The 23,384-nt window shown below is 52.4% G+C and overlaps 1 protein-coding gene and 1 long non-coding RNA gene across 2 annotated transcripts in view; one reads left to right on the forward strand and one right to left on the reverse strand.

The window, feature by feature from the left end:
• ATP5MC2 (ATP synthase membrane subunit c locus 2) overlaps window positions 1-19,410 on the reverse strand; it is a 494,192-nt gene extending 474,782 nt beyond the window's left edge. Inside the window, exon 1 of the mRNA XM_077954432.1 lies at window positions 18,889-19,410. Coding sequence (XP_077810558.1) covers window positions 18,889-19,336 — 448 coding nt within the window. The 5' untranslated portion in view covers window positions 19,337-19,410. The remainder of the gene's footprint in view (window positions 1-18,888) is intronic.
• On the forward strand, window positions 62-22,075 carry LOC107000881 (uncharacterized). Its single transcript, XR_013401145.1, has 3 exons — window positions 62-632; window positions 16,675-17,767; window positions 20,771-22,075. It is a non-coding gene; the product is annotated as an uncharacterized LOC107000881 (long non-coding RNA).
• Window positions 22,076-23,384: the final 1,309 nt, after the last annotated feature.

Consider the following 23,384-nt stretch of genomic DNA (forward strand, 5'->3'; position numbering starts at 1 on the left):
CATCCCGGGCGGCCTGGTCATTGGCCAGCCCCTGGCCACGTGGTCCCTCGTACCAATCGATCGAATTTCTAGTCGCAATTCTCTGTCTGTCCCTCGGCTCTGGGGAGAAAGGGGGGGCTGTGGCGTGGGGGCTGAGGAGGGGCTAAGGCGGGAGGGGCTCCTCATCACTTCACCCTCCCTTTTCGCCATGTGGGGGCCCTGAGCACCGCCCCAGAAGAGGTCGAGGGAATGTTGTGGGCTGGGGCACACCGGCAGGGCAGAAACTGGAGGAAGCGAGACGTCGCCAGGGACCCAGGGACCTCTCCCTCCAGTTCCCTGGGCCCGCCCGGCCCTGCTCGCCACTCCCGCTATAGCGCCCACTCTGTCCCGGGCCGTCCCGCGCCAGCAGTGTAGCCCCCAGCCCGGGCGCCTGAACGCTCTCCCTCCGGACCACTGCTCGGGTCCCCACTTTGGCGACCGTGCCCCCGAGTCCCGCTTCCCCGGGGCCTGCTCTGGATCAGGCGCCTGCGCCTTCAAGGGTACCCGGCCCGCCTGCCCTCCCCAAGGGCCAAGTTTGCGCTCCTCCTGGAATCGTTTGAGAGAAGGACAAACTTTTGAGAGGATGGAAATCTAGAGGAGCCGGTCTGCAGTAGGTAAGCTGGGCCCGGGACGGGTGCGATTCAGCCCGAGAACAATCTGTCTCTCCCCGTCCCGGTCTCTCCCTCCCCTTACCCCTGTTTCCCCCGCAGGCTGACACTAATCTGCCTTCCCCCGGAGAAATTCGGGCTGGGGTTGGGCTTCTGTCAGATGCATGGGATCAGACCAGCTTTCCTCCCCGAGCTTAGGGACTAAGATGGTAGGTAGCTGGCAGAGGAGGGGGAGGGTTGCTTCCGAAACTGGGGATTGAGGGGAGGGTTAGGGGCCGAGAAACCCACAGTCTGAGGGAGACGACTTCTTTCCTCAAATGCAACTTGGGGGAACTTCGGAAAAGTTTTTTGAGGGGAGATGGAGAAGGGAGCGGAGTTGGGATTTCCAGGGCTGAAGTGGGAGAGAGGGTGCTCCGCTTCCCGTACTGAAGGAAGGATGTGCGTGCTTGTTCCCCAATCGGGATCCATTACCAGCCTAGAAAAACCCAGCCGCGTCCCAAACCCGCTCACCCCAGCAGGCCCTTAGAGACGCTTGGAGATCCCCAGACACGCCCCGCGGAAAGGGAAGGAAGCGCCAGCCCGAGTTTCCGACTCTGCCGGGACAGGGCGGGAGATCCGCCCAGAGCCTTAGTCCAAAACTGCCCAGGTCCCTGCTGTCCTGGGACCTTACGTTGATTCTAAGTTAGGAGTGATCCGAGAGAAGAACAACTCCCCAGAATCTTTTTTTTTTTTTTTTTTTCTGAAGCCAGTTTGAGTCAGAGACCCATCTCCCTAAGATGGAGCCAAGCGCGTGCCCCCTCCCGCCTCCAGCACAACCTCCCGCTCCTCCAGTTCCCAAAGGAGGGCAAGGAAAAGGCCCCTACTCCCCTCCCAGGGCTGAGATTTCCTCCCCTACCCAAGAGATGCCCCAGGAGGAACGGATGGGGAGGCTCTTCCAAGGGCAGTTTAGGGCAGAGAGTGGGTTCAGAGGGCACAGCTGAACTCGGGGCTCAGGACAAGGGGGAAGGGCAGGCCCAGGCGGGTGTAGAAGCTGCCGGGTGGCCTGGGGAAGTGGACTAGGGCAGAGGCCGCTGCAGGTGTTGGGGGATACCCTGGAGCCCGGGGTGTTCCGGGGCGGGGAGGTCTGGCCAGGCGGCAAGGGTCTATGTTGTGCCTTTAATTTTTAGGTTGGGTCCCTCCTGGGGAGCCCTGGGCTGGAGGAGCCAGGCAGGTGGCAGAGGCCACTTTCGGACTCCTTGGAAAGGGCCAGGAAGGGATGTGGATCCCAGGAGAGAAAATTCCCACGTGCAACACGTGGTGTTTTGGCCCTTCCTGGGTAGACACCTCCAGAGGCCACTTGGCCCTGCTGGGTCAGAAGCGGCAAATCTGCCCAGGCCTTTGTTTTCGCTATTCCTGAAGTTTTTCTGCTGTGGCCCAGCAGCTGCCCTGGCACCTGCTGGGCATCTGCTCATTGGCAAGCCCTGGACAGAGTTGGACTGGCCTAGCTGAGAGGTTTAGGAGGGCTTCCACTGGCACTGCCTACAGGGAGTGTGGCTTGGTCCCCTAAGAAAGGGGCCTTTGAGAGGGACGTGTCCAGGGACAGACACAAAACCCACTGATATTCAAAATGAATGTAAACCCTTTTCTTTCCTTATATACCGGGGCCCTTCACACCTCTGCAGTCCAGAGGATTTGGATGGAAGGCCTCATCCATCCCCAGTCCCAAAGCAAACATCGGAGATGGCTTGGGCGTCTTCTTGTAGGCTGCTGGGGCTTTGTGTGCTCTGAGAGAAGGTGTCTGGTCCTCTGCCTACCCCACTCCCCCTTTGATGAATGTGGTCCTTTTTGCTCCTGCCTCTCCAATACTACCCCCCCGCCCCACCCCCCAACCCAATCCCACAGATCTATGGGACTCTCTCTCTTTTTGTCTTTCCTTGCTCCTCTTCCCTTTTCTTCTTAGGATTGATGGAGTGACAGCAGTTTGGCAAGGCTCCCCTAAGCCTGTAATGGGGAGCTGTGGACCCAACCCTGACTTCTCAAGTTGGGGGAAATAGCTCTATTCCTGGGCCCTTGAGATTGAGTCTCAAGTTGAGAGGAGTTGAGAAAGAAATGCATGAAGGATGGCTGGGCTGACACAGGACAAAAACCTCGACTAGGGAGGGGCCAGTTTTATGCCTGTGCCTACTGCGAATGAGAGGGAATTTAGAAACAAAGGAAGATAAGAGGGCAGCCTAGAGAAACAGCATAAAGGACTGGAAAAATTCAGAACAAAGAGAAAAGACTGGGAGAGAGGAAAAGATATGAAAAAGCCCTAATGCTGGAGACAGAAAGGTATTCTGGAAGGGTGGCCGGGATAGAGATAACATGAAAGGAATATTGATAAAAGGCAGAAGGAAGAAGCAAGACTAGGTTTGTTTGGGTTTTTAAGATTAGAGATAGTCTGGGGCCTGTTAAAATAGAAAAAAGAATTAAAAAGATTAGATATAAAGGCAGAAAGGAAGAGAAAAGAGAAAAATAGGGAAAGAAACAGAAAGCAAATGAAAGGAGAGAGCTAGAGAGTATAAGAAAAAGGAAGGGAAAGAAAGGGAGGTAAAAGTGAGAAAAAAGAAAGGGAAGGGAGACATAAAGGTATAAAAGGAGGAAAGACAGGGACAAGGGAAAGAAGCGAGGACAGGGGAAGGAATGGAAGAAAGAGAGAAAGTGAAGGTAGGGCAGAAATGAAGCAAAAGAAGGAAGGAAAAAATGAGAAATGAAGATACAGTGAGATAAAGAAGGAAGAAGGGGAGTGAGGGGAAGGAGGGTAGAGAGAGAGAGAGAGAAACATGAACTCAACTAGGGTTAACGGTTAACAGAAAGGGGATCCCGGTTCCTGAGGAGCACAGGGAGGGAAGACGAGATGGAGGGTGAGCAGAAAGCCCAGTTGGGGCCCCTCCCTGCTTCACCTTGGGCTGCGGAGGCCCTGACCACCACCACTCCACCTCTCCAGGACCCAGCCCTATGAACCAGGGGAGGTAGAGGCAGGGGCCAGCTGCCTGCATACCGGCTTCTCGAAGAAGCTGAGCGAGCTGGAGTTCTTCCTGCAGCCCTACCTGCCCCCGGCACAGCCTGCCAAGCTGGATGTGTGGCCTTGAGGCTGTATGACATGCAGGTCCAGATCTGGTTCCAAAAGCCACACATGAAGTAGAAGAGGCCAGTGAGGCAGGGACTGGTCGTGGATTCCCACCCTGGCGGCGCCTTCTCCTGGGCTCAATCCTCTCACCCGCAGCCCCAAGCGCCTCCATTCCCACCCTGCTGCAAGAGGCTGTCTGAAGACTGGGCAGCTTTGTTCTGGGCTTGGAGGTGCTCTGGTTCTGTGACCTTGGGCCTGTTTGATCATTTGTTGTTGTTTTGTTTTTTGTTTTTTTAGACGGAGTCTTGCTCTGTCGCCCAGGCTGGAATGCAGTGGCACAATCTCAGCTCACTGCAACCTTCACCTCGCGGTTCAAGTGATTCTCCTGCCTCAGCCTCCTGAGTAGCTGGGATTACAGGCATGCGCCACCACGCCCAGCTAATTTTTGTATTTTAAGTAGAGATGGGGTTTCACCATATTGGCCAGGCTAGTCTCGAACCCCTGACCTCAAGTGATCCGCCCACCTCAGCCTCCCAAAGTGCTGGGATTACAGGTTAAGCCACTGTGCCCAGTGATCATTTGTTAAATGAGCCCTTTGCACTGGAGGGTTTTTCTGTAGTTTTGGTTAGCCTGCCTGAGTATGTGCAAATGAGACAGGGATGAAGATAAGACCTAGTTCAGTTTTCGAGGGTGGAAGGGGGGTGTGGGGGTGTAGGAGGTGGGAGGATGGGGGGCTGGGAGTGAGATCTTCATTTTCTTCCATTGGTGAGAAGAGAAAAGTCTTCCTCCTTTGCTATCCTTATCTCCACCCCTGCCCCAGAAAACCACCTTTCGGGTCAAGGAGTTTCTCCATGCCAGGAGGGGTTGGATTCATCTGCAAAGAGCTTGGGAGGAGGTTTGCAAATCCTGGAAGAGTCAGAGAAAGGATCTCATACATGAAAGGGAAGGAAGACATTCCCTACCAGGGCAAGTGGACCTTAGGTCTGCAGTAGATTTCACTGAATTCACACACACAAAGAGATTAATTGGTAAGGTGACTTTAGATTCAGCTATGGAGAGGATCAACTTGAGATTTCTGGGTATCTTCAGCCTGTTGGGCCTGCACTCCCCATGCCCTGCTCATGTGCTCTGGTTGATTCACAAGGTTTCTTAGAGCCATTTCCTTTGTCTCCCAAAAGTGGGATGGGGCAGGTCACTGAGGTTAGCCAGTTTCTCCAAGGGCAGTGTATGCCTTGAGGATGGGCTGGGGCACCCCCAAACCACTGGCTAGAAAGGCATGTTCACAGTCAACCTTGCCGTGCTCTCAGGGAGGCCTCTGACCAGCACTGTCTAGCATTGCTCTTTTTTTTTTTTTTTTTTTTTTTTTTTTGAGACGGAGTCTCGCTCTGCCGCCCAGGCTGGAGTGCAGTGGCCAGATCTCGGCTCACTGCAAGCTCTGCCTCCTGGGTTCACGCCATTCTCCTGCCTCAGCCTCCTGAGTAGCTGGGACTACAGGCGCCCGCCACCTCGCCCGGCTAGTTTTTTGTATTTTTTAGTAGAGACGGGGTTTCACCGTGTCAGCCAGGATGGTCTCGATCTCCTGACCTCGTGATCCGCCCGTCTCGGCCTCCCAAAGTGCTGGGATTACAGGCTTGAGCCACCGCACCCGGCCAGCATTGCTCTTTAAGCTTTTCCTCCCCTCTTTTCTCTAGCTTCTCCCTTCCTTTATTTCTCTTTCTCTCTCTCTTCCTTCCAAACTTTCTGATTTCTCTGTCTCCCTTTTCATCCAGTCCAAGTTGGGGATCTTGTACTATCTTTATACGCCAGATCGCTCTGCTCTAAGCCCTTTAGGCTGGTTAACATGCACCCTGCCCTCAAGAGTTCATTATGTGGATGCAAATAGCATTAGAAGATGGGGAGGGAGCAGCTGGGCTCGGTGGCTCACTCCTGTAATCCCAGCACTTTGGGAGGCCAGGGCAGAAGGAATGCTTGAGCCCAGGAGTTCAAGACCAGCCTGGGCAACATGGCAAAACTGTCTCTGTGAAAAATACAAAAATTAGCCAGGCATGGTGGTGTGCACCTGTAGTACCAGCTACTCAGGAGGCTGAGGCGGGAGGATGGCTTGAGCCCAGGAGATGTAGGCTGTAATGAGCTGAGATCATGCCACTGCACTCCAGCCTGGGTGACAGAACAAAACCCTGTTTCAAAAAAAGAAAAAAAAACAAAAGATGAGGCGGGAAATGAGGAGTAAGCTTTGCTAACCAGATGTGGGATGAATAAATTAGTTTTATGTATTAATCATGATTATGACCTTCACATCCCCTTGGCTCACCCCTAGACAATTCTTCCCCACTCCCAGCCATCTGCAAGCCACAGTCAGCCTGTCCCTGCTCCCGAAAATGGAATTGCTGATGCCCTCAAGGCTGTTACTCTCCCAGGGTGAGTGAGAGTGAGGTCAATGACGCCAGGTCGGAGCCTCAAACTCTTAAATAAGCAAAGCATATTTCCCTATTCCTGATGCATTTAGGGGTCATCTATCCCTTGGAATGGAGAGGCTGGCGATTCTGGCTGGTGGCTATCTTTCCACAGAACACCCCTGATTAGCCAGGCCCACCGCCATCCACATCTGCTTGGCAAAGAAGGAAGGTAGCTTGTTCCAGACCTTGGTGAGCGGCTGCAGACTGCCTGCCTAGAACAGCCTCCTGACTCCAGCCTGGCAGGGAAGGAAGGAACCTGACTTGCTTTGCAGGATCTGGAATCTCAGCGCGTGGAGCTGAGAGCCGCAGTTGCATCCTGGAGCCTGATGCTAGAAGCAGCTTCTGTCTCTGGGTTCTTGCTGCCATGGCCTCTGCTCTGTTCAGTTTGCTGTTGTGTTTTTCTCCCCCATGTTGGGGTGGTGGGGTACAGGGAAATAAAATGTTTTCTCCCAGGCCCTTAATCCTTCCCCATGCCTCCATCAGCCTCAGAGCTGCTGACAGTCATGAACTGCAGCTTCCAGCTCTGCCCATAAGCTACTCAAAGCAAATTCAAATTCTTTTCTGGCCAGGAGGAAGGGCAGAGGCTCCCTCCTTCCTCAAGCCTCCGTGGCTCATTGATCCATTTTGAGGGCATTTGGGGGTCAAAATTGAAACCAGATTGCTTCGGTTTGTATAAAATTAGCATTTCTTATCACACCAAAGGCCACACCTGTTCTCTGCCCTCACAAACCAGTGAGGATGTAAAGGTTTGTTGAGGTGGAGGAACAGAAGTGAAATGAACAATCTGCTCCATTTAGAAGTCAGTCGCTTTGGCTGTTCATTCCACTAATATTTATCTAGTACCTACTCTGTGCCAAGCATTGCCTCTACCTCAGTTTGCCACAAATATGAAAAAAAAATTTTTGCAACGGTGAGACTTCAGTGTGTTGTGGACCAATATACAAATAAAACAATGGAAAAGAAAGTGTGGTTCGGAGTCAGCTGATTCTCATTGCAGCTTCCCATGTGCTGGGTCTCAGAGCTCCTGACTTCCCAGCTTCAGCTACCCAGCCCCAGCTGGTTGACAAGCAGGACTTCCCTGGGGCCCATTTGTTTTCCCCACTGGAAAAATGTTAGAATGGGAGCAAGAGGCCTGGGCTGGGATCAGCCACCACGAAAGTCCCAAAATAAAGGGTTTGGGATGGGCGGCAGTGGGGCCCTCCAAAACATTGCTTCGTCAGAGGTGAGAAGGTTAGGGGTGATATGATATGTTTCTCCAGGTTGCAGAGCAGGTCTGTGAGTTTGCCTTGGTGTAATCACGTGCCTCAAGGTGATAACAAGGGTGTGCATGTGTGAGCGAGCTGAAGGGGGGCAGATAAGTGTGCCTGTGCCAGGCCCAGACACCTGCACAGTTGCCGGTGTGTGTGTGTGTGTGTGTGTGTGTGTGTGTGTGAAGGGGGATAGAGGTGCCTGCAGATCTGAACATATCTCTCCATACATGACCCTCAGTGTATGTCAGAGTGTGTGTACCCGCTGAATTATTATAAAATTACACCGACCCTTACAGAAAATCCATACCAGCCTCGGCCTTTCTCCCCTGACCTCTCGACCTCTGGGGTGCCTGAGGAAAGAGTTGACCCGGTCACTGCCTCCCCCTAGTCAATGAGTCCCCCTCCATTAGCATAAAACATGAATCTGCTGGCAGCTTGACAAATTATAACTAGCAGCCAGAGTTTTGCCAACTGGCTGGCTTGGGCGCTGTCTATTTATCATTGAAAATGGTAAATCATAAGAATCCAGATGACTTAATTATTCAAATCCACCCAGGACCCAGAGAAGCTGCAGGCCCGTCAATCTCAGCCCTGGGCTCACAGAGAAGAGCGGGGGAAATGCTGTGAGCTTGTGAGCTGGAAGAAGCAGGTTCAGTTACCGCCTCTCCCCTGTCCAGAGAGCAGGGTTTTTCTCTGCAGCCCCTTCCCCTCCCTGCCATCCTGCCCACCTTTCCAGCCACAAGCCTGGCCAATTGTTTTGGTTGCTGGGCTCCCAAGGCTGTCCCTCGCCTGCCTCCCGCTGCCCACCACCCGCTCCTCAAGCTCAGCCGTTGTTTCCCAGCCTCTCTTTGTGTGGCTGTTAGCTCTTTCTGTTTCAGTGCCCTCATTTTTATTTCTTCTCTTTCTCCTATTCCTTTCACCATTTCTCTTCATCTCTCCTCTGCCCACAGATGGACACTGAGCCCCACACATGGCCTTTCTGGTGGAGTTTTGCCTGCTCTCTTGGCCCCTTTGTCCTCACTGTCCCAGAGGTGCCAGCTCAGGATCCCCATGCATACACACCCCACACTTAGCCCAGCACTCCGAGTGCTAGGAGGCCTGAATTCACGTCTGTCCGCTGTGGGGCCATATGGAAACACACATGTCAGTCGATAATACTGGGCCTGCCCCCACACCCCATACACACAACCTTTCTGTCCCTTTCTTTTTTTTTTTTTTTTTTTTTTTTTTTTTGAGACAGATTTTTGCTCTTGCTGCCCAGGCTGGAGTGCAATGGCACGATCTCAGCTCACCACAACCTCCGCCTCCCAGGTTCAAGCAATTCTCCTGCCTCAGCCTCCTGAGTAGCTGGGATTACAGGCATGTGCCACCATCCCTGGCTAATTTTTGTATTTTTAGTAGAGATGGGGTTTCTCCATGTTGGTCAGGCTGGTCTCAAACTCCTGACCTCAGGTGATCTGCCCACCTCCGCCTCCCAAAGTGCTGGGATTACAAGCGTGAGCCACTGCACCTGGCCTTTCTGTCCCTTTCTTCCGTGGATTTCTAAATACCATTATGCACAACTTGGGAGGCAGTGGCCAGGCTGTCAGAGATGTGCCCCAACCACTGAGGCAGGGCTTCGTCTCAAGAAGGCCCATCCCTCACTCCCAGCATGGAACCACCTGAAGCCCCAGCAGAGGGACTGAACTTTCCCAGAAGGAGAAGAAACCCTGTTGACAGAACAAGTCCTAGATCCAGAGGTCTGCATACTGAGCTTCTGGGGGGCCCTTTGATGTTTGGGTCCTTTTATCTTTGTGTCTCTCACAGTCCAGTATAAATACGTCCTACTTTCTCTTGCAGTCCTGGACCCCATGAGAAATGTATGCCCTTCCAGACTCACAATGGCAGGTGGGAGGCACATATTCACCAATGCTGATATTGCTTTGACCCCAGAGGGGAATGTGAGGAGCAAGGAGGTTGCCAGAGCCCCTCTGCTTGAATGGCATCCCGGCCTATTCTTTTGGATGGCTTGCTTTACCTGCAAGCGCCCTGGAGGCTCCTCAGAGCTACTTCTGTGTCTGCAGATGCTTGTCAGCTTGGTTCTGGGATTGAGTCTGGCTTTGTCGGGGTGTGTGTGTGTGAGCACGTGCACACCTTTCTGCGGATAACCTGGAGTCCTGGCATGCTGACGGGTCGTGCCTGGTGATGTGCATGCCTGCACACGCATGCCAGTGCCCCTGATGTGTATGTGGGTGTGTGTGTATGTGTGCATGAACATACACTTCCAGAAAAAGCCCTTGTGCTGAAACAATGACTGACAATGTCCCCACCAACAGGACACCTGAGGAAACAGCCCTCTCGATTCCATTTTAAGGCCTCTGAGCAATGTTGCTCTCAGTGAAATATTGGACTTGGCATATCATAAAACTTTAAAGAAGGAGCTACCTGTTTCTGCTACTGAAAGTAAGTTCTTCCTAGAGTCTAGCCGTCTCCTCTTCTTTCAGGGCGGAATATGAGCACAGTCAGAAATTTTGAGGGGGGCTCCCTACTCCTCCAAGAGAACACACGTGACATATAGGGGGCCCTTCCACAGCCAGGCTCATGCCCACTGCTTAAACACTGCATCCCCTCCCTCTTCCCTTGCTCCCCACCTTTCCAAGCCAGGGTGATATTTGACAAGGGCAGTGGTGAGGGGTGAAACTTGGGGCGGGTGGTGGGGGGAAGGATCAAGATTCAAAAGGAGGCCAAGCTGCTGGAAGGCAGATCAATAAGGGGAGACAGATTGGAGACAGGTTTCTCTCACTACTTCCCCACCCCTCGCTGGCTCAGCGCCCCCACCCCAGCGCCTGAAAGCAGGTGGAGGACAGAGCCAAGCACTGGCCTCTCCCTGCCCTTCTAACTCAAACAGGTTCCTAATCCCTGGGTAGAGGGTAAACAGCCTCTAAGCATGGCCAGGATTAACCACAGAAATGCCGCTAATGTATTTCGGGGCACTGCTCCCTGCCCCTACCCCCACCCTGTGTTACTAATTAGCCCAGCAGCAGGGAGAAGCTTGGGAGGAGCAGCTCAGAATGCCTTTGTGCAGGCTCTGAAAGCCCAGGTCTGGGCTCTGGACAGTGTCTCTGGTGCTAGACAAGCTGGGGTGGCAGAGGATTCCCGCCCCCTCCCCGCCACTCCTAAATCAGCTCAAAGGCAGACAGGGTTTTTTTTCTCTGCGCCCTCCCTGAATCCCCCTGTTCTCCTTTCCTGTTCACAGCTGGGAGGCAGGTGGGGGACAAGAGGGAGAGTGGAACCGGCTCTGGAAATCAAACGATGCAATAAAAAATTAATTGTCTAATTAAAACCATGAGGAAGCCCCTTGCCAGAGTTTGGCTCTGAGTCGTCAGGGCTATAAAGGGTGGGAAAATGAGTCTCGGCTCCTAATAAATTCCTGATTTGCAGCTTGTTCTATCAGCAAAGGAGCACTGAGTGTTCTACTGGCTAGGCCTCCTGGAGGTCATTCTACCCTCTCTCTGCCCAACCCGGCCATCACACCCAAAATCCCACATAAGCCCATAGTGGGTAAATCCCTTTGGGTTTCCCCAAAAGGAGAGAAAGGGGGGGACCCTCAGTCTTCCTGATTTGATGCTTACCCATTCCTTCCTGGTCTTTCCTCAGGAAAGGAAAGTTCTGGAAACTTCCTCAACCAAAGAGTTCTTCATTTAGGTTAACTAATAACTGTGTGAACAAGTTTGCTGTGTAGGTTCATTTTGACCTCACCTCTTCCACTTTTGTGAAAAGTATAATTTATGAACTGATTTATGATTCCCTCTCTTAGATCTTAGTGCTGATTTTTGCAGGTGAATGACAGAGAACCAAGCTAAGAAATTAATCTTCCCCCTAAAAGAGGGCTGTGCACCCTGCCCAGTTGACCAAATCCTCTGGAAGAATGAACACAGAGCTAGTCCAGAAAGGAGTGCATAGTTAGGCAACTCTCACGGGCAGAGGGATGCCCGAACCTTCTCCCTGAATCACTGAACCATTTCTTCACTTGGGTCTGCCTGTGTAGACACAGCCTCCATGCCTCTATTCCCTCCCTTTCTTGGCAAAAGCAAATGCATTATACATCATCAGAGGTATTAATTCATAATAGCAGCAGGAAGAGGTAGTTAGCATACTGCCTTCAACATCATATTACATTATTTTATTATACAGAATACAATACGAACTCTACATCTGTGATTAGCTTCTTTAAACAAACATGGCAGAACAAACAAGGGTTGCCCTTCAAAACAGTCACCTGCAGAGAGCATACACTCATTCCTTATGTGCCTCTATTGATTAAAACATATGTGCAGTCTCCTTTCAAAACTGACTTCAGAGCCAGTTTACAAAGAATTCAAGGCAACCATTATTAACTGATTTTTTTTTAGCTGGGGGCGGGGGGTGGTGGGGGCTGACTGATTCCAAAAAAGCAAAGCATAAAGATTTACCACCAATGAGGACGATCAAAAAACTGAGCCACACGCCCTAGAGACAATTCCAAAAGAAGGCTGCAAAAAATTGTGTCACCGCAACCTTGTTGAAATAAGGGGGTCTCCCCACAAGGTGACTACTCGCAGGCAGCGGTGCCCATCAGAACCAGTTCTCCATAGCCACATCTGGAGCGCATTACTCATCACTCCTGATGATCCTTCTTTCGTTCATCTGGTTGTTATTTTTCATCCTAAACAATGGACTAAGCTTTCCCTAAGAAGGAGAAAAAAGAAGAAAACAAATTCCTGACCTCTATCTAGGTCAGGTTCCCATTTCTGATTTCAGTGAGTTCCCATGCACAACTGTAGCCATCGTGGCTAGGCCATTCGGCCTCTAAGATCCGCAAACCTAGAGACTGGAATGTAGACTCTGGTTCTGATTCACCTCATTGTTGTTATCGTTGTTTGTTTGTTTGTTTGGGGGAGTTTTCTTTGAGGCAGGGTCTTGCTCTGCCACAGTGCAGTGGCATGATCATGGTTCACTTCAGACTTGACCTCCTGGTTTCAAGTAATCCTCCACCTCAGCCTCCCAAGTAGCTGGGACTACGGGCACACACCACCATGCCTGGCTAATTTATTTTTTATTTTTTGTAGAGATGAAGTCTCCCTATGTTGTCCAGGCTGGTCTCAAACTCCTGGCCTCAAGCAATCCTCCCACCTCAGCCTCCCAAAGTATTGGGACTACAGGCATGAGTTACTGCCTCACCTCGTATTAACTGCCTACCTATTAAATGCCCAGCCCCACTAAGTGCTTCCATATGGGTTATCCTTTCCAATTCAGGGATTTTGAGACTGTTTTCCTTCCCTGATGATGGACTTTTGTCATTTCTAATCTAGCCCAAGACCACACACTGCTCCACGGTCCTGTTGTTCCGGGAGACAGCTCCGATTCCTGTGCCACTTTCATGAGGACTTAACTTCGGAAATCGGCCGGGCGCAGTGGCTCAAGCCTGTAATCCCAGCACTTTGGGAGGCTGAGACGGGCAGATCACGAGGTCAGGAGATTGAGACCATCCTGGCTAACACGGTGAAACCCCCTCTCAACTAAAAAAATACAAAAAACTAGCCAGGCGTGGTGGCGGCGCCTGTAGTCCCAGCTGCTGGGGAGGCTGAGGCAGGAGAATGGCGTAGACCAGGGAGGCGGAGCTTGCAGTGAGCTGAGATCCGGCCACTGCACTCCAGTCTGGGCGACAGAGCGAGACTCCGTCTCAAAAAAAAAAAAAAAAAAAAAAAAAACTTCGGAAATCATTCTGTCCATCTTTCTCTGTCTCTGGGCAAAGTCTTACTTGAATATTGCTAGTTCTCATGTTGACCAGCTTAGGCTTCTAAACAGAACTCTGACCCAAAAAGGGCATCATGGTGACCCACAGTTGCACAACTTCCCGGGGGAGAAGGGGGCATCTTACACATTGAATTCTATGTGAATGGCACCACCTAGAGTTGTGCTCCAGGAATACAGTGAATGGTGCTCTCTGGAGCTCAGCAATGCAGCCACACCCTACTACCCAGAGACGCCTGGTGATCAAGTCGGCCTCACGCAGCATTCAAGGATGAAAAACCTAGGTTTTGACAACTAAGGTATCAATATCTCAGCCCCTCAAAAAAGGGAGTGGAGATCCTCTCCACCTCATTGACGGCTGAGAGATCCCTGCTTAGCACACAGCTCACCAGTCTTCTCTCCATCAACTTCAAAGTCCCCTCCAGCCTCAAGGAGGCCCCAAGGGTATGAAGCAAAGCTGGTTTGACCTGACCTTGGTGGTGGGTGGTGTCACCCCAGCATAGTTCAGGCTAGGCCTAGAAATCCCCATCTTGGGAAGGGATGGGAGTGGGGATGGGAGGGGTGGGTACAATCTTCAGAGCACAGTATATTGTTTACAATTGCCCAGACCCCTCCTAGACATAAGGCCTGCCAGGCTCACACTTGGGTCTTCCCTAGCAAGCAAAGATGTTTTGCCTGCTCACCCTCTGTCAAGTTCATCCCATATAGACATCCTCCTTCATCCTCTGCCTAACCCTTCCTTCCCCTTCTCTCAGCTCCTTTCCTATTTTCCTCTCCCACAGACTCTGAATAAAACCCTCTGACCGCTGTAATCTCCACAACATTCCCCTTGAGCACAGATTCTCTCAGCTGACAGAGTCCTTCAGGCCCTGTGTCACCAGGACAGGAGCTTCTAATGTGTCCTATTCGCCCCCTTATGTCAGAACATCCCTGACTCAACAGCTCCTGGAAGCTCAGCCCTCAGAGCCCCAGACAAAGCTGCCACATGGAAGACTGAGGCACTAGCACTCACAGAGAGGGTCAGTTGGTCCACAGCCAACCTATCTTGACTGAAGTCTTCCTTCATGCTAGGCATTGTGGGCCATAGAAACAGTAGGGGTAGTCTGGCCCCAAAGAGTATTTGGTCTCATGTGACAAAAAAGAGACACGTCCATCCCAGATTTAAAAATAAGAATAGGGGCCATGCCTGGTGGCTCATACCTGCAATCCCAGTACGCTGCGAGGCCAAAGTAGGAGGATCTCTTGAGGCCAGAAGTTTGAGACTAACCTTGGCAACACAGTGAGACCCTGTTTCTACGAAATAAGTTTTAAAAATTAGTGAGGTGTGGTAGCTCATGCCTGTAATCCCAGCATTTTGGGAGGGCGAGGTGGGTGGATCACTTGAGGTCAGGAATTTGAGACCAGCCTGACCAACATGGTGAAACTCCATCTCTACTAAAAATACAAAAATTAGCCGGGCATGGTGGTGGGCACCTGTAATCCTAGTCCCAGCTACTCAGGAGACTGAGGCAGGAGAATCGCTTGAATCCGGGAGGCAGAGGTTGCAGTGAGCCGAGACCATGCCACTGCACCCCAGCCTGGACGAAGAGCAAGAGTCAGTCTCAACAAAAAGAAAAAAAAAAAATTAGCTGGGTGTGATGGTGAGTGCCTGTAGTTCTAGCTATGGGAGGCTGAGGCAGGAGGATCACTTGAGCCCACTAGAGGCTGCAGTGAGCTGTGATTGTACCACTGCACTCCAGCCTGAGTGACAGAGCAAGACCCTGTCTCTAATAAATAAGTATCTGACCATGAAGGTGAGCCTTATGGACAATAAGTTTCAGGGGTAGAAGAAAGTGCTGTCACTGAGGGTCCTCCCAGGAGACTCCCAGAGGCAGTCAGATAGGAGCTATCCTTGCAGGTTTAGAAAGACTGAGAGCCCATCAGAGGCCTCCAGGCTGCTAAAGAACCATCCTGTGGGTTGTCCTTTGTTTCCCCCAGAACACTGGTCATGGGAGGAATGGGCTCCAGCAGCAGCAGGGTAGCATCACTGAGCACCTGCTCTCTGCCAGGCACTGTGCTGGCCACTAGGAACACAGAGAAGAGCAAGGAGGTCCATGCCATCAAGGCACTGACAGTCCAGATGTGGAAAGAAACCAGGGATCTTTACAAAGCAAGGTGAAAAGAACTAAGACTATAGGTACGCCCAGGGCACCAGGGGAGCACCATGCACACACCTAAACCTCCCTGGGAAGGGAAAGGAAAGGGTCATGAAAGTCTCCCTGAAGGGGAGGAGGATGGAAACGAGAAGCAAAATTATATGCAAATGGTGCCCCTTTTTTCTGCCCACACTCTTCCCAACTGAAGGTGACCTTCCACCCCAAAAATAAATCCTTAGCTTCTTCAACTAAGGTTTAAGGGGTGTCAACACCCCAACCAACTCTCACTCATCCTCAAATGATCCAAATCTGAACTGGGATTCCAGCCAGATATGGGATACCTCCCTAACCCATGTGCCCCACAGTCGATCCCACCCTGCCAGCATCATGACCAGACACTCTCTGATTCCTGAGACAGGACAGAGCCTGGGGAACAGGGAGGGGAGCGCCTACTGTCTCCTGGAATTCACATACCCTACAGCCTTCCTATTTCACGCCCTTGTGTGTGTAAGATGCCCTGTTCCCCACCGTTCTCCATCTGTGATCCGACTCCTGCCCTCCTCCTGCTACAGCTTCTCCTTCTCTCCCCTTGGAAGAATGCACCCTCCCCTCAGCTTTCCCTCCACAGAGGCCAGAGCAGGAGGGAGGTTGCATATGGCCCCATTTTCCTTGGCCTGGGTAGCCTATTTTGGAAGCAAGAACCCCCCTTGCCCTTTCCTCCCCTCTGGGAAGCACCGTCCCTCCCCTCTCCACATTCCCCAGAAGTTCTCAGACTGAGATCCGCCCTACGTGCAGTTATGTGGTGAAATCACCGCTTTCCTCCCCCCCGGAGGCGCCAAAGCTGGGAAGGGAGGGTACTCAAACCTTTGATGTAGGCACGTTTCAGAAGGCCCACCTGTCCCCTCTCTCCCCAGCCCCCAGCCTGAAAGGCTGGAGCCCATCATCACAGCTTTCCTGCCTGGATCAGCTGGGGGTAAGATCAGGTCATACACACTCTCTCCCGCTGGGGGCAATCAGGCCCAACCACACTCGGGGACATCTGTCTCCAGCAAATAGGGGGCAATCCCAAATTTGAGGGGTTCTGTGACACTTAAAAGCTTCAAGTAGGAAGGTCTGCAATTTCTCTTGGACGGGGGCCTGTGGGGAGGGTCGCTCAGAAACCCTCGTTTGATGTTGCGCTTTCATGGCTATGGTTTGATCCAGATGTTCCCCAATTGTGGGATTTTTCTCTTTGGGAGGGAGGGGCCCTTGGCTGTGAACACATTTCCATCATGTGCATATTTGGATCTGGGCCTGCTGGGCTGGGGGGGCTCTTCCAGCTCTCACTAACCCCACCCTTCCCCCTAGGATCACATCATTTCCCTTCACATCCAGAGAAGAGAAGAGGACCCATAAGGGGGCATTCCCAGCTCCTTGATGGTTTGCTATGTGACTGTCCAAAAATGTCTCTACATCTCTGTTCTTCTGGCACCACGAGCTGAAGTTGGTTCCCAAAGATGGTACCCAGGTCAAGGGAAGAATAGGAGAGGGAATTCTGGAACCAAATTTCTGTCTAAGAAAGAAACAATTATCTAAGAAATTGTGAATGGAACTGGACTGAAAGCGGATGAGTCAGGGCTCTTGAAAAAGAAAGTGGCCATCCCTCTTTTGAGTCAGTTCTGCAAGAGTGGACAGAAACTTTTCCAGACTCCCAGGCCTCTCTGCTCCCTCAGAACTTGAAAAGATTAAAGTCATCCCTCCTCAAGGTCTTCACTGAAACCCTGGAAATCTTTCCTTCAGTTTTAAGAGATTCCAGTTCTTCCCATTGTCCAGCCTCAGTCACTACTTGCTGTGTAGCATAGGTGGCTTCCCTGGGGGAAAGTGTACCAGTCCCGCTCATTGGTCCTCTAAGACCCCCCGGCATTCCTCAAGACACTTCTGCCTCATGATGTCAGAAGAAGGGCTGTCAAACAGATTTTAAAAACCCCAGGCTCGGCCAGGCGTGGTGGCTCACATCTGTAATCCCAGCACTTTGCAGGGCCGAGGCGGGTGGATCACAAGGGCAAGAGATCGAGACCATCCTGGCTAACACGATGAAACTCTGTCTCTAATAAAAATACAAAAAATTAACCGGGCGTGGTGGCAGACGCCTGTAGTCCCAGCTGCTTGGGAGGCTGAGGCAGGAGAATGGCGTGAACCTGGGAGGCGGAGCTTGCGGGGAGCAGAGATAGTGCCACTGTACTCCAGCCTGGGCGACAGAGCGAGACTCCATCTCAAATAAAGAAAAAAAAAAAAAAAAGACTTGGCTCCTCACCTGTATTGTGGGAATCCCAGCCTAAATTGGACATGTGGACGTTGAGCAATAGAAGACAGACAAACAAAGGAATCTCCAAACCTTGCAGGACCCAAGGCAGCAGCCCACGAGTGGATCCTAAAGGATTTTCATCAGCCGCAAGTCTGGGTAAGTGGGCTTTTTTTAGGGGGAGGGGAGAAGCAGCCTGGGATGCTTCTTGCAGGAAGAGGAGTTTCAGAGGAGACAAGAGAGGTTAGGAGCCACTGAGTGGGTGAGGAGGGCCCAGCCCAAGAGGCTGGGGACAACCACGAGAGGCGGGCCAGTGGGAGAGGAGGGCACTGTTCCTCAGTGGACTAGGTAGAAGGAGGGGTTGTAGAGAGGTGGGTGCAAGGAAGGAAGGAGGATGGGGAGCTCCCCGTGGCTGTCCCACCTGAAGAATCTGAGCAGCTGTTCCCAGCTCCCCCTTGCTCTGTGTAACATCAAGCAAATGCACGTTGTAGGATCAGCTTTTCCTCTGAAGACCTCAGGGCCAGTTCTCAGGCCTCCCCGTCCCTGTGGACTTTAATCCAGTCCAGCACAGATGGGTTAGGTCACAATGGTGGTGGGGGTAGTAGCATTGGGTCTCCCTGGCTTGAATTTTTTCTTATTTCCCCATGTCCTCTCCTTCTTAGGCAATAATTTATCCTTCTGCATGGTCTTACATACCCCACATGTCTATAGCTCAGAAAACTAAGAAGCACTCCATCATTCTTAAGTTGGGCCTTGCCACCTGCAGGCCCCTCCCCTCCCACACTTACCTTCACACGACTGGGGCAAGTGGTTAGTTTCCCCATGGCCCCTCCAGTCCCTCTCCACTACACGACACCCTTCTTATCTTTCTGACTACAATTAGAGCCTCCTCTCCCCGTAGGGAAGTGAGAGGGACAAGGTCAAGGATCCTCACAACTCAATAACAGCTGTAGAGAGCCTCACCTATCCTGTGCACTCACAGTGACTCCATGCAGGGGACCAGCAACGAGGGGAAAGGGAGTGGGAATTAGTGTGGGGACAGGGGAGAATCCTGCAACGGGATTCCCTGCCTGGTCTAGTCTGGTCTGGGAGCAGGGCAGATGCTCAACAAGGCATCCCAGGTCTTGGGGGAGCCACTGGCAGTGGTGAGGCACCAGCTCTCTCAGGGCATGTGAAAGTTTATGTTTTCTCTCCCTCCCATTCTCCATGACTGTGGATCCCGAGAAGGACACACCTGACACAGGTACTGCCCTCATCTTTCCCTGTAACTCCACCTCCACCCCCCATACCCACTTTATCCCTCTGCAGGGTTACTAGAGCCTGACCCAAATTCTCTATTCCAGAGACAGACAGACCTGTTCCCCAACTCCCAGTGGTGCTACGCATTGAGATGCTGAGGTGGGACCCAAAGATCTGCTCCCATCTTCTCTCCTGAGGGGCTTGCAGAAGCCCCTTTCTCAGAGTCACCCCTCCCAGGCTGAGCTGAAGAAGCTGAGAAGGGAAGGGCCATAATGATAAGGCTGGGGCAGGGGACAGCGGCACCCTCCGTGCCCTCTCCCCATTAGTGCAGGTAAACATATAAGGGTTTCTCCCAAATGTGAGGGTTCTGCTTCGGGGCCATAGAAGGCCCCACCAACACCTGCTGCCCCTCCTGTTTGTCCTCCCTCTCTTCAGCCCCACAATTACCAAGAGCAAGTTGTTGAGGCAAGCTTTACCCCAGGCCTGCATTAAGAAATCTGGGTGGGAGAATAGATGTAAGAGACATTTCCTTAGTGTTTACTGCAAACCCTGCCAGGCTAGAGGGGCCATAATCTGCCCTGTATCAGATCCACAGAGTTATACCACCAAAACCCCCCCAGGATGTATGTGAGACCACTGGGCTCATTGGCACTGGCAAATAAGATGGCCAGGAAGCAATCAACACTGAGTGCCCACTGTGTGCTTGGCACTGGGCCAGACTCTGCTGGGGGAGACTAGGGGGGAGGCTCATTTCACTGGTCTTATGCTCCCCATACCATGGTAAGCCAGAGAGGTACATATTACAAATACTGGAGACTCTCATGCTTGAATATAATCCTATAATCTTATACCCACTCCCATTTAGACGTGTGGTCATATGTGAATGTCAAACACACAAGCTAGACAGAAGAAGGAACTTCCCTAGGTTGTCAGTGCTGTAGAGTAAAATCATCAGACTCAAAGGCCTCATTCTTGGAAGGTGATGAACCGGGAGAGCCCCCGTCTTGCTGGGCCAGGGGTAAAGTAAGGCTCCTGTCTGAAGGCAGGGGGATGGTTGAGATGACCCGTCAAGATGCTACCCAGGACAAGACACAGAGGTAAAGGTTCCAGTAGAGGGGCATGAGGAGGAGGGACAGATGGATGGAGGGATGGAGGAGTGCAGGGAGCAGTGCTGGAGAGATGAATGGTCTTGGCTGGACTGATGGGCGAGGCCAGGATAGATGGATGGCGGCTGAGGTTTGTTTACTGGCAGCCCCCAGCCCGCCATCGCCCCCGCGAGAGGAATGGTGGCTGGCACATCAGAAGGCTCTTAGGGAAGCTCATGGAGATGATTTAGATGGGAATGAATCAGCTCCATATGGATTAAGTGTCCCCGCAAATCCCAGGATCTTACAGATGAGGGGACGGGGCAAGGGCACTGAGGGGAGGGGAGAGAGTGGGGAAGCAGCGTGGAGCTGGTGCAGAGAAACACGGTCCTGGAGCCAGGGAAAGGGTACCCTCAGAGGGCATGGGGCAGGTCAGCCTGGCACAGACGCAGCCCCTGCCTTGGTCTGTTGATACCACTGTTCCTCTTGCTTGGTACCAAGCTTTAGGAAAAGGCCTCCTTCTCCACACCAAACCATCTGTTGGAGTGTCCTTTCTGAGTCAGTTTTGGTCTGTCTCCTCTTGCCTCTGTCTCTTGTTCTCTCTGCATCTTCATGTGTCTTTCATCTTCATTTTTCTGTCCCTCTCACTCTCTAGTCTTCTCTGTGTTTCTGTCTCTCTCCTTCCACACTCCCCCACCACATCTCTCCGTCTCTTTCTCTAGAGGTATAAATGGTACAGGGATGCTGCCAGTTTCTCTGAACTTCAGCCTTAGCTCTGCCCTCCTCTCCAGGGGTCAGGTCTAATGCCTCCCTCCCTCTGTGCTGTTCTCTCACGCAGACCTCAAGTTTGGAAGTGGTCAACATAACAGGGAAGCTGGTCAGAAAAGTGACTTTTTGGCTACAGAAAGTTATTTATGTTCCTCTTTGCCACCCTGCCCTTGTGCCTTCAGCTGTCCCTTCTCCCAGTGCCAGAGGAGACTTGGATTGAGCACCCATGCTCTATGGACAACAGCGAGCTGAGCAGACCTTAACATCATTCCCGGGGAGGCAATGGGTCATCTGCTGGCTGGGGTTATCAAAGGCCCCGTCTCCCACTCCTCTCCCATGCCCCAAAGTGAAGAGCCCCAGAATGAAGCCCCAGTTATGAAGCCGGCTGCCATGTGGGCGACCTGGAGTCGGAGCACAGGGCAGTCACATATGACAATTGGTTGAAATATCACAGCCACTCTCCCCCTACCCCCACTGGTGATCTATGGGCTGCGTGCCCTGTAAAAATTATTTATCGGGGCCTCAGAGTGTCCTGATTTAGTGCCGCTGCCTCTGGGGCCTTGGGGCCTGCCTGTCCGCCAGAGTCTAAGCGTTAAACGACGCTAAAAAGTTAAACAGCCAACGTTGGGGGCTCACTCGAGGAGGCGCCATAAAGCTGTCGGAGCTGCTTAAATCAGGAGTGAGGATTCCCTGGGACATCTTCTCTCCATATGCCGCAAGCCAAGAAGGCTCTCCTTACCCCTCTGCCACTCACCCATACCCAGGAGCCCGCAGAGGGCAGAGGACACGTGGGCCGGGGGCCTGGGACACAGCCCAAAAGGAGGCCACGGATGACCTCCTCTGCAGGGCTTTCTCCAGCAGAACAGGGGCCACGGCTCAAGAGTGTAGGGGTCACGTTGTCCAGCTTACCAGCTCTGGGCAGGGGTCTCCTTGTTCAGATCCAGTTTTTAAAGACTTCCAGCAAAAGGCAATGCCAAAATCTCTCCCAGGGGCCCCTGGGGAGAAGCTGGTTCCCAAGTCTGTCTCACTTCAATCCATGCTTCTGGGTTTTGAATCCACTGGAACTCAGTGTCTTCCCACCCAGGTTTGGAGAGGGTGTTCTGTCCACACCAGCCTGTGACTTCTGGCCTCCTTTCACCCCTCCACACCCACTTGCATGGCTCTCTGAGGAACAGAGCCCCACCCTTCATCACCACCCTCCGCCAACGCACCCCTGGGTGCTGGCATAACACACAAGCTTCACAGATGGCTTTTCTCAGCTGAAGCCCAGTCCCTGCTGCCACCACCCGGCCGCCGAGCAAGAGGGAAGGTGGGTCTCCACATGCTGCCTATCACACCTGCTTTCAGCAGCAATAAAACTCACTCTTAAATCCTCCGTTTGGGTCCCTAATATTTGCCTGGCTATATATCTCCGATGATATATGGACAGAAATTGCTCATAAACGGCTATAAAATCTTTTAGTCAAGCTGGGGAGGAGGCGCATGAAGGTGGGCATGGCCCGGGCTGCAGGAGGATTGGAAGCTGAGCCACTCCGCTGAGCACCCCAAATTCAACTCTAGATTCCAGGGACCAGTGGCTGGGTGTGGGGCCTTGGCAAGGGTGGAGGAAGAAGACCCAGAAGAAGATCTTCAAGCCTTTCATGTGGTATTATGGGCCTGTGTCACCCGGCTGCTCCAGGCATGCGCTGTGTGGCCTTGGGCAAGTCACTCAGCCACTCTGTACCATGGTTTCCATCACTAACATGAGGATAATGACACCTACCCAGGCTCCCTCATTAAGCTGTCATGACAATCAAATGAGAAAACATACAAATAATTCATCAATGCTTTCTAAAGCAGAGAGGTTGCATATATCAGGTGCTACCGCCAGATGGGCACAGTGCATCTTGAAGGCGTACTATGTGCTGGATACTTTACTTAATTATCTCTAATCCTGACAACACCTGCCACGTAGGTATTACTGTCATCATGTTGCAGACAAAAACCCTGAGGTTCAGAGAGGTGTTCTCCAGTAGCCAGTGCCAGAGACAGAATTCAAACCCAGGCCTGACTCCAAAGCATCCGAATGAAATCCTGGCAACAGGAGGGATAACAGGTAAGACACTGGGGGGACTTCCAAACAGGGCAGGAAGATGGCTGAAGGAGGCCTTCTATCCCTGGTCTCCCCTCCCTAGAGTGCAGACCTGTCTCTCTAAGACAGTCAAGTGGTTCCCCTCAGCCTGTTCCCAGTCGCTACACCTGATCACCGGAGGAAACAGCTCCCAAGGTGGAAGGCAAAAACCTGGGCTTTCTGGGAGGCCAGAGCCCTGCAATCAGGACACCAGGAGACACAGGTGGGCCAGGTGAGGAGAGGCCTTTGTGGGAGCAGGCCATATAGACCGAGATAGTCCCAGAGTTCCTGGTCCAACCCCCCACCAGCCCCAGTCCCTGACTCTCCCATCTGGTTACCCTCCCTCTCCCTCTGCCAGCCCCGATGCCTCTTCACTCCACGAGGCCCTACCCTCTTCTTCCCCCACCCTGCATCTCCTCTGCTTACCCCCCATTCTCCCTCCCCAACAGTATCCCCTGAGAGCCTGGCTGCCCCTCTAGCTGTTCCACACCCCTTTGCCCACCGATAGTCCCTCTAGCACCTGGCTGCTCCATCCCTCCACCTTGGCTGCTGGTTCTCTTCTCTCCCCAGGTCC

The sequence above is a fragment of the Macaca mulatta genome, chromosome 11 (genome assembly GCF_049350105.2).
Source record: "Macaca mulatta isolate MMU2019108-1 chromosome 11, T2T-MMU8v2.0, whole genome shotgun sequence".
NCBI classification, from domain to species: domain Eukaryota; kingdom Metazoa; phylum Chordata; class Mammalia; order Primates; family Cercopithecidae; genus Macaca; species Macaca mulatta.